Source organism: Poecilia mexicana, unplaced genomic scaffold, assembly GCF_051168715.1.
Source record: "Poecilia mexicana isolate PSO_F unplaced genomic scaffold, ASM5116871v1 scaffold_3, whole genome shotgun sequence".
Lineage (NCBI taxonomy): Eukaryota > Metazoa > Chordata > Actinopteri > Cyprinodontiformes > Poeciliidae > Poecilia > Poecilia mexicana.
In genome coordinates this window covers 36,795,650-36,805,696 of record NW_028263372.1, presented here as the reverse complement: position 1 = coordinate 36,805,696, position 10,047 = coordinate 36,795,650, and the positions used below count along the sequence as shown (strand labels likewise).

Here is a 10,047-nt window from a genome sequence, read left to right as displayed (position 1 = left end):
TCTTTATTATTTCTGTAACTTTTTAATCTTAGAATATTTTTAATTATATGGGCATACCTACATTTATTTTCATGAAATTGTATTTTGAAATATTTATCAGTAGGTTGATAATTATATTTAGGATTTGTTATTTACGTACATATTTTACTTTTGTATGTCATATTTATAGAATTGAATTTAAATTCATTTCATTACTGCAGTTGAACTTGAACTCAACGGAATTGTTGGGTTGGATAATTTGATTTCATTCAATGTTATTTTAATGCATTTTTGTTTTCTAATTAGATAGTTTTCAGCAAGATCACTGAATACATTTTTACGTTAGTGTATTTAATTTTATTTAAGTATAAATTAATTTAGTTTCATCTTATTGCCTGTTATATTTACTTAAAATAATTTGCTTATTCAATTACTGTTTTATTTGAACAGCGAGTATGTAAATTGTTTTACTAAAACATTTTTTTCACCGACTTGAGTAATTTTTCAATTTTATTTTTAGTTTTTTTACACCTGCGGAAATACGTCACGCTTACGTCAGCGGTCGAAGTTGAATCGTTGACGCAGGCGGGCTCGTGGTGGCTGGAGGATTCGCGGGAAACGTCTAAAATCAAACCTGCGGCGCGTGAAGGATTGTGGCTCGGCTTCTCCTTGAACCGCACGCGGCTCCCGGTCAGAGAGCGGCGGCTACCGTGCGCGCGCTGGTACGTAGCAGCTTCGCGGCGGCGGCGGAGGGAGAAGGAGGGGGGACGGAGCGGAAGAAATGGCGGAGCGGCCAGAGGACCTGAACCTTCCCAACGCGGTGATCACCCGCATCATCAAGGAGGCGGTGAGTGGGAGCCGAGCACCGGGACGAGGAGGGGAGGTTTCTCGCAGGTTAGGCAGGCCGGCCTTCGTGACGGGAGAGCGGGTTTATTTCCAGAACGGTCCCGGTTCTGGTCAGTTTTGGTTCGGGATGTTTTCTAACATGACCACAACCAAAACTCTGTTCTCTGCCAGAGAACCGAGAAGCTCCGCTGCTTGATTTCATCTCATGAAATTAAAAATTTATATAACCCAACAGGTTTTACCTGGGGTCAGAGGTCACAGATCTATAAAGTTCAAATTCAGAGATAATTTGATAATTTAACCTCCAGTAAAAAGTAATTGATTTGAGTTAAAGTAAAAAACTGTATTTATGTCAAAGGCAAATTAAATGCTGTCATAACTCAGCAGTGCTGGTTTTCAGCAGTTACTGAATATCTGCTCTGATTATGGGTTGAGATTTGATGTGCAGTATAATACTAAGAAAACTGTTGTACTAATATGTAGGACTAAAGCAGAGAAACACTCTGTTTCCCTGTTTTTTTCTGTCAGGACAAAAGTTAAATGTTTGTTCCAAAACTAAATATCTGGGTCACTACATCACAGACCAGCTCTATGATGATGACATTTATCGGCAGTGTCCCATTCTGGGGAGGAAGTTTCACATGTGCACGGATGAGGTAATAATAAGCCTGTTTAAAGCTTATTGTTCATCCTTGTATGCCGCTCCTTTGTGGTGTAAATTTAAAAAAGCTAGCATGCAGAAGCTTAAGCTTGCTTATGGCTCCCTGAGAATTCTGCTTAAGAAACACAGGTTCAGCGGTTCAGGTTCCAGATGTTCTGTAATGCACATGTCAGAACGTTTCAGGCACTCATGAGAAACTTGATATACAAGTTTATGCATCGTTTGTGCAGCTCATTGAACAGTCTCACTGTAATGTTTTCACATCCCTCTGTCAGTGCGCTAAGATACCAGTCGACTCTGGAATCATTGGTATGCAAGTCTCTTATAAGATTTTATTTATTCATTTATTTTATTTTGTATGTGTTGTTGTATGTTATGTCTTTGTGGACAACGAGTCTATTGAATAAAGCTTCTTTCTCTCATATCATTCAGTTATCTTCAAAGAGTCGATGTTGATTGTGATGTAAGGATCTCCAGTAGCTGTCAGCCTCGCAATGAGTGTTTTAGGCTTCTGACTGAAGACTGCTGCCGTCTAGCAGCCTCACAAGTGTTATGAAAACACATCAATATCCACATTACTTCAACATTTGAGATGCTAACTTGCCTTGCCCAGTTGAAAAACACCTTGTTGCCACGGTTACACATAACTACAGTCTGAAAGGTAAAAAAAAAAAAAAACTAAAAAAAGGAGCTAAAGTAAATTCATAGCAAACAGAAACATTCAACAACAACAAAAAAATCAGAACCAGCAGAGCAGTTTCAACAGGCTGCCACCAGGAGGTGCTGTTCTGGAAAGCTCGATTTAAGTGATTTGGGTTTAATTTGAACCCTGTTCTGACAGCAGCCAGATTTCTGATCCGACCAGCATCTATAAACAGCTGCTGATTGGTATCAGACCTGGTAAAGTGTAAACAGAACCAGTAGAAAGCGGCAACTGTAACCAGAGCTAGCAGCGATCCTATCCACGGTGAATCTCTGTTTTTATTGTTTTTGGACCAAACCAGTTCAGGTTTACGTGGTTCTGGACCAAAGACCAAAATAATGCCTGTTTTAAACTCATTTCCTAGTCTGGTGACAGTTTTTTCTCTGTTTCATTTGAAAAATTAATTGATGGTAACTGGACCGGGACCAGTTAAAGCTCAGTGAGGATTTTCACACTAACACATTAACGTGCGAATGTTTTTCCTGCTGATGGGAGTGAAAAGAGCAGTTGTGAGCCAGCTTGTGTTTCCTGACCAGACGTGTGTTTAGAGATAACTCCTCCGCACCATTTGTTCCTCGCAGCTCCCAGATGGGGTGAACGTGTCCAAAGAGGCCCGGCGCGCCATCTCCCAGGCGGCTAGCGTCTTCGTGCTGTATGCAACCTCCTGGTGGGTTTTTAACACGCTGTAGGGACCGGCGCGACGCTAGTCAAGCTAAACGTTTCTCTCCTGGTTTCAGCGCCAATAATTTCGCCATGAAGGCCAAGAGGAAGACGCTGAACGCAGGAGATGTGCTGGCAGCCATGGAGGAGATGGAGTTCGAGCGATTCCTGGAGCCACTGCGGGACGCTCTGGAAGGTAAGGACACATCCGCCTGCATCCCGACGCTTCCTCTCTGCTCTGAATCAGACAGTGCCGACAAGAATTACAATGCAAAAGAAAAACGATTTAAACACAGGAAACGGAAGCAAAATGGAGAACACTGCAAACAAAAGAATGTCCTCCAGGCCACTGGGGGGAGTCTGGGTCTGAAACAGCACCTATATAAATATGCTACACAAAAATTATGGAACCACAGGAATGGAAGCAAAAGGGAAAACACTGCAAACTCATTCTCAAAATAGAATAGTCTGGGTCAGTAATATTACCTTTGTAAGCATGCTGCTGCTCTATAATATTGCAAACTATATGAAGTAACATCTGTTCTGTGTTCCTCCAACTGTCTGGTCTCTTGCTGTTTGGCTCCCCCTACTGGTCCGGAGGACTTTGTTTTCAGTTTGCAGCACATTCCCTTTTGCTCTTACTTCCTGCAGTTGCGTTTTTTTAAGTGTTTTGCATCAGCTATGCGTTCGCCACCAAAGGATCATTGGTTCCTTCCCCTCTACTGTCCATCCTGCTTTGCTTTCTTGTCCTTCCTTCACTGTTTCCGTCCTTTCCTAGTCTTTTCTTTGTCCTTCAGCCGTCCTCTTCCCTGCGTGTTCCTGTCCTTCCTGTCTTCCATCCTTCTAGCCTTACGGTTTCCTCCCTTCCATCCTTGTTTTGTCCTTTGTTTCTCTTCCTGTCCTGATGTTTAGACACGAAGAGATGATGGACCTACAGACCCAAGACTATGGTAGTGGCAGCATCATGCTGTGGGAATGAGGTCTGACCCGTCTGCTTTGTTCTCAGTGTACAAGAAAGACCAGAGGGGGAGGAAGGAGGTGAGTGAACAGAAACGCAGAGACAAGGAGAGGAAGGCCGACTCTGAGAACGACAAGAGCAGAGAGGAAGAGGAGGAGGAAGAGGAGGAGCAGCAGCGCATGGAGGAGGAGCCTGAGGAGGAAGCTGAGGAAGAGGAGGACAACTGACCCGCTCAGTTCTGACCCGGTTCAGCCTCTTCAAGCATTTTAACAGAAAAGCTTCAGCTGAACAGATCTCGGACCGGAGTCATTCTCCATTTTCTCCACATCTGTCAGGAATAAAACGTTAAAGGATCCGGACCACCAAGCTGGAGCGGTTCTGATGTTCTCCATGCGGGTCAGAATCAGTTTATCAGTTTGTATTTTTGTAAACTTGTTTATGACTGAAATCTTTCAATAAATGTTTTGTATAAAACTGAAACCAGGATGTTTCATTCCATTACAGGCTTAAAATGCAACAAGCATACAACCTGCTCTCCGTAGAATAGTCAGGATTTTATTTTGAAAATATTCAAGCTTTTACTTTCAAGTAGCTTCATTGTAGTTTTAAACTCAAGTGAAAAATTTTAGGCTTTAATTCTGAAATTTTAAAAGGCCAAAGTAATCCTACTGAACTGCTCTGCAACATGAAGGCTTTTATTTTGGAGAGTACATTTAGGTATTCATTTAACTTCAGTTCTAGTGTATGGAGGACTGATGCTGCCAAAATTGCCCAGAAAATAAATGGCATAATTCCCCTTGTGATTAAATGTTAATATTTTATTTCCTCAATTCATCTGTTTTGACAGCATCAGTCCTCCATATAAAGAGACTAAATACATTTAGACCAGGGGTCACCAACTCCAGTCCTCCAGTTACCATCCTGTAACTTTTAGATGCGTCTCTGCTCACACACCTGGATCAAATAAACTGCTCGTTTCCAGCCTATTGCAGAGAGGAATGAATGCTGGTGAGGGATTCAGACATTTTGGAGCAGAGGTGAATCTAAAAGTTGCAGGATGGCCCTGGAGGACTGGAGTTGGGGACCCCTGATTTAGACATTCGTTATTGCTACAGCTATAAAAGCAGCTGCAGAGTCCAGCCAACAGTTACCAGCTGGCTCTTCACAGAACACTGAGCAGCATGAAACTAGAAAGTTCAGTGGAAGGAGAAAGACAATCCTTGAATGTTGAACACCAGAGCAGACTTATGTACCTCACTGACACCTCAGTTTTCCTTCCACTCAACTACAGTCACTCTGAACTTCCTGGTTTAGTAAGACGTTCCCTTTTTTTAAAACTTCAGCTAAGCACAAACAGGTTTTTATGAGTTTGATTTCTGCGTTTATTCACTAAAACGATTCTTTAAAGTTCAATCTCTGGTGCTGAAATTTATACTTCAGTGTTGGAGGCCCGGTTCAGAACCAGATAAATGGACCTTCTGAATATCACCGACAGAACCCAGCAGCTCGGTTTCAACAAATTTTATTCCAGAACCGCCATCTTTACTCTGATGGACATTCCACTTTCCCGCTGTTAATGTCATCGATGACATCATGAGGGGCGCGGCCATCGATGGTGCAGCCAACTGACTGAGCAGTGCCCAGGATCTCCTTGATGGTTCCTGAGGAAAAACAGAACCACGAGTCCATCAGAACCCAACCCATCCAGAACCCAACCCAATCAGAACAGAGTTCTGGTTTGTTCCGGGCTTTTCGGCACAGAGCGGTCCACGGCGCGGGCCGCCCTGTTTCCTAAAGCCGGGTCTCTCTGAGCCTCCACTGGACTGAACTCGGCCATCGGGTCGGACCGGTCCAGTGGCGGGAGGCTGTGGGGGCGGGGCTAGAGCATGGGGGCGGGGCCTCACCTGAGAGCTCTCTGGCGATGGAGCGCGGCCTCATGACCCGGGCGATGCCAACGATCTCATCGAACGTGACGCTGCCGCTGTGTTTGACTGGAAGAAGCAGAAACAGAGTCAACATGGCGGCCCAACAGGAAGTCCCTTCCTCCTCAACAGGAAGTCACTTACTGTTCTTGACCTTCTTCCTGTCGCGAGGCGGCTCCTTCAGAGCTTTGATGATCAGAGCAGAAGCCGAGGGAACCACTTCGATCTGCAGAGACAGAACCCGATCAGGACCAGCAGGTTTAATAACTGGATCGGCACCAGATCAGAACTGTTTCAGGTAAACGGGTCATCCAGAACCTTTTCTGACTCTCAAGACCAATCAGAAAGTCCCAGTTGGACTGAGATGATTCTGAGACAAGAAAAACCCGACAGGCTTTCTAAACAAACGGACCGGAGTGGGATTACACAGAACGCAGCCTAATCCCCAAAACCAGAACCGTTCTGGTTTAAAGTTCCAGAGATTTATGCTCTCTGGCTCAAACTGATTCACTTATCGTTCTGGTATTGGCAGAGAAAAGGTTCTGGAGGGAAACCCGGCCGGGTTCTGTTGTGTTGGACGCACAGCGGCCTGCCGGTTCTGGATGGTCAGCTTCACTGTGATCCTCAGGCCCTTCCAGTCTCCGGTTGCCTTGGCGATGTCGTCACCGACTTTCTTTGGAGACTGAGGAGGAGAAGAAAAGCGGACCGGGTTAAAACCCAACGGGCCAGGATGCGGTTCCATCAGAACCCGGTCCGGTTGGTGTTCCGGGCTTTTCGGCACAGAGCGGTCCACGGCGCGGGCCGCCCTGTTTCCTAAAGCCGGGTCGCTCTGAGCCTCCACTGGACTGAACTCGGCCATCGGGTCAGACCGGTCCAGTGGCGGGAGGCTGGGTTGGGCTCAATGGTTCTGAGTTCTGATACTCACCAGACCCAGAGGTCCGATTTTAGGAGCCAGAGCAGAGGTGGCGCCCACTTCCCCTCCTGTGCACCTCATGTACACTGAAAGACAGGAAACGGAACCGGGTTGTAACAAACGGTCCAATACCGGGTCCAGCTGGTACGCAGAGAACAGAGGCAGTTGTTATGGTAACCAGCTTTACTCAGACTAGGATAATGGATAAAATTAAAATGAAGGTTCTGGTTCTGAAGGAGGAGAATCTGTTCACAGGAAGTTAAATATTTACAGATCAGATCTATTTCTCAGCAATGATCAGTTTATGCAAATTAGAATATTTTCACCCAGATTAATGCATCATATTCACTAGACCTCATATTGATGCCATCTACACTACAGACGGCCATGTTTGTTGGTCGGACACCGAAGGAAACGTCTTGATTCCTTCACTGATTAATCTGTTTCCCATTTTTGTTTCCATAGCAGAAACTCTAAATGTTGCATTTATTTCAAAATATGATTGAACAAAGTAATTTGTCCCAACACCAGAACCTCTGGATATTTGTAGTGTTGCAAAAGTAGATATTAAAAAATAAACACCAATAGCCAAGATGATGTCATTTTTCTAAGTGAATTTTGGGTTTTTACATGATAAAGCATTCAAAGTCAGGTAAAAAAAAAAAGGGTTAAGTTTCAACCTTCTGAATGTTTCACATCCAAGAAACCTTAACATTAAAGTCAATGAAAAACTACATGACAAAAATCATTTTCTTATTCCATGACAAAAAGAGGAAGTTTTCAACCATTTTATCTCAGTTTGGTTTAGGCAAATAAACGATGTGTATAGTGGTTGGTTACATTTGCTTGAGTCTCTTTTTGGGAAGAGAAAAAAGGAAAACGCAGTTCTACTTCAAAGTACTTTTTACTCGAGTTATATTATAAAGCATTGCTACTTCTCGTTTCAGTACAATTTCTAGATACTGTACCCACTGCAGGTAACTTCCCTGATTTATTTTTTTAATAAAAATGAACCTGAAAGAAACAAACCTACAGATTATGCAGAAGTGAGCGCTCTCGTTTCTAAACCAGCTTTGTTGTTCTGTTATCTTCCATCTGTTGAGACATTTGGAGACAAACTAAAGCCGTAAACACGGTCACTGAACTACTTTACCCTGTTCGAATATTTATTAAACATTACCTACTGTAAGCATTAGTTTTACACAGCAAACATTTTATTGTTCTCGTTTCTGTCTGGAATTGATGTTTTTATATGGCAGTGGGTGATTATTTTACTTTAAATTGTTTTATTCAGTCTGTTTTTTGTTTTTTAAGGACATGACCAAATCCAAACAGTGATGTTTATTAGAAATTATCCCCAATGAGCAAATAAAACGCTTATAAACTTAACGAAAAACCTATTAAATACCCCTTAAGAAAGTAAGTCAGGTCTGAAGCTAGCTGACAGTAATTAGCCTAGAGGCTAACACTAGCATTAGCTAGATGGTTACCCTGCACGTGGACCAGTAGCTCGTCCTATAATTTTACGACTGCTGCCTCACATCCACCCAACACACTCTTTACTTCATCACATAAAAAAAAAAAAAACACACACACACACACACTCATCCGCCAGGCGTTCCAGCCCGGATTTGGTGTCCAGTCTTTACCGTTTTCAGCGCTCGGCCCGCGGGCCACCGGGCGCGCAGGTAGCCGGCTAACAGCGGCTCCATCTCGGCTGTGAGAACCACGTCAGCGTTTATTACCCAGAAAACATACCGATTTTGATCTCGTTGGGGTCGAATTTGGGCGGCATGTTGCTGTAGTGGAGGTTGAGCTCAGTTCAGCTTGGTTGGTGAGGGTGTCGGATGAACCCGGCTTCGGGACGACCGATAACTGTTGCACCTTCACCAGTAAAGGGGCAAAGAAAGGCCGAGAGGCGACTGCGATGGAATTTATAGCACCACCAAATCCCGCGAGATATCCAGCTACAGTGACGAGATTATGATTCTCCCCTCAGTTCTTCGTGTTTTCCTTTTTTTTTTTTTTAACATTACTCGTACACACATTTGGAAAAGTATGAAAACTGTTTTTTGTTCTGGATGAAAAATTTTAATAGAAGAAGGACAATACGAAGCTTTATCTGTTTTACTAATTATGTACATTGTTAATCACCACGTTTGTAAACATTTCAAAATTCAAACCTTGTCAGGTGTGTAAGAAGTATTCTCCCCCTAACAGATTTCTTCAGTTTTTACTTTTTGCTCCACTTGTTCTAGATCATCAAACTAGTTTAATGTCAGACAAAGAAAAATAGAAAATAGAGTTTTCAAGTAATGATTTTATTAATTATGGAAAGAAAGTTATCTAAACCAACCTGTGTCTAAGTAAGCACCACCCTCCTTTTAAACCAAGATTTGAAAGGTCAAGATATTTAATAAAATCTGTCATAAAAGATGAAGTAGGCTAGATTAAAAATAGCATCTCTAAAATCAACAAGCCTAGAAAAGGACAACACACAAAGAAATGGGAAAAACGGCATCTTTGCAACAATTTTTAACGTTTACTTCACCAGGAGAATCCCATTTAGATTAAAAATCTGTTTTACATAAAATCCTGACCAGGACATCAACACAAAGCTTACAGAATATTCAGATAAAAATGAGCATAAATTAATTAATTAAGAAAGTCCTTAGTTAAACATTTACAGACATATGCTAGCAACAACAACAATAATAACTAGAAAATTCCTGAAGAAATTTAACCGGGGCACGCCAAAGTTTGCCCGTCGATTGGAACCCAGCACTCTGATGCTAAAAATTAGCATTAATGCTAAAGAAAGCTGCAATGTAGTAAATAACCTGTGGAGAGGCAGAAGCATGTTTACTAAGGTGTACATGTACCATTCAGTATGTTAAAATTAATGCATGAGCAAAAATGAGCCAAAATTCTAATATTAGCGTGAAGACTAATATTCACGTAGCATATTACATCACTAGCATGTTTTCTGTAATTGACTTACTCCATTCAGTATACTAAACATCGCTAATAAGTAAGAAAATTAGCTAATAGCTATTAAGGGAAAAGGGTAATGCTAATTGTCGTAACCTCGGAAAAACAGGTTACGACTTGTCAGCAACGGATTAAACTGTTTTAACTGCTGAAAAAGGTGACAGAGGATATGGAAAGTGCGGGAGCTCCTATTTGATCAAATTGATATAGGAATAACAGACTGTTGGCCATTCCAAGGTAAAAGCAATAAACAGCTTCCAGTCCGGGGCCCGCTACGGACACCGTGAAAGCTCAAACAAGGTGTTTCAGCAAAGTTGTCCCACTTTTTCCAACTGCATGCGCCTTAATCAGACGCACACAATGCGTGTTTTCTCCCAATCTATGGGAGAATGGTAGGGGAAACGCGAATCCACG

The 10,047-nt window shown here is 42.6% G+C and overlaps 2 protein-coding genes and 2 non-coding genes across 6 annotated transcripts; 1 reads left to right on the top strand and 3 right to left on the bottom strand.

The window, feature by feature from the left end:
• The first annotated feature begins 522 nt into the window (after positions 1-522).
• On the top strand, positions 523-4,287 carry pole3 (polymerase (DNA directed), epsilon 3 (p17 subunit)). The gene is made up of 4 exons (XM_014969120.2): positions 523-826; positions 2,771-2,856; positions 2,927-3,045; positions 3,856-4,287. Exons 1-4 carry the CDS (start codon positions 761-763, stop codon positions 4,032-4,034), a joined length of 450 nt encoding a protein of 149 aa, XP_014824606.2. The 5' UTR covers positions 523-760; the 3' UTR covers positions 4,035-4,287.
• A 1,026-nt stretch (positions 4,288-5,313) lies between these two features.
• On the bottom strand, positions 5,314-8,562 carry rpl12 (ribosomal protein L12). Of its 3 annotated transcripts, none has more exons than XM_014969121.2 (6): positions 8,401-8,562; positions 6,655-6,728; positions 6,313-6,411; positions 5,874-5,955; positions 5,712-5,798; positions 5,314-5,468 (listed from the first exon to the last, which is right to left on the bottom strand). In XM_014969121.2, the coding sequence occupies exons 1-6, from the start codon at positions 8,435-8,437 to the stop codon at positions 5,350-5,352; spliced, it is 498 nt and encodes a 165-aa protein (XP_014824607.1). In that variant the 5' UTR covers positions 8,438-8,562; the 3' UTR covers positions 5,314-5,349. The 3 variants fall into 3 exon arrangements, with proteins under 3 accessions (XP_014824607.1, XP_014824608.1, XP_087860695.1); XM_014969122.2 differs by having other exon boundaries at positions 8,292-8,409; XM_088004569.1 differs by lacking the exon at positions 8,401-8,562 and adding an exon at positions 8,292-8,369 and having other exon boundaries at positions 6,655-6,783.
• LOC148160309 (small nucleolar RNA SNORA65) lies at positions 5,544-5,669 on the bottom strand. Its single transcript, XR_015762609.1, has one exon. It is a non-coding gene; the product is annotated as a small nucleolar RNA SNORA65 (small nucleolar RNA).
• LOC148160308 (small nucleolar RNA SNORA65) lies at positions 6,488-6,613 on the bottom strand. The gene has a single exon (XR_015762608.1). It is a non-coding gene; the product is annotated as a small nucleolar RNA SNORA65 (small nucleolar RNA).
• Positions 8,563-10,047: the final 1,485 nt, after the last annotated feature.

Bases quoted from the DNA above. Each gene is read 5' to 3' on its own strand.
- pole3 (XM_014969120.2), top strand. From the start codon at position 761: ATGGCGGAGCGGCCAGAGGACCTGAACCTTCCCAACGCGGTGATCACC. The intron at 827-2,770 runs GTGAGTGGGAGC...TGTTCCTCGCAG, and splicing joins CCCGCATCATCAAGGAGGCG to CTCCCAGATGGGGTGAACGT. The intron at 3,046-3,855 runs GTAAGGACACAT...CTTTGTTCTCAG, and splicing joins ACTGCGGGACGCTCTGGAAG to TGTACAAGAAAGACCAGAGG.
- rpl12 (XM_088004569.1), bottom strand. From the start codon at position 8,354: ATGGAGCCGCTGTTAGCCGGCTACCTGCGCGCCCGGTGGCCCGCGGGC. The intron at 5,956-6,312 runs GTGCGTCCAACA...CTGTCTCTGCAG, and splicing joins TCCAGAACCGGCAGGCCGCT to ATCGAAGTGGTTCCCTCGGC. The intron at 5,799-5,873 runs GTAAGTGACTTC...TGCTTCTTCCAG, and splicing joins CAGGAAGAAGGTCAAGAACA to TCAAACACAGCGGCAGCGTC.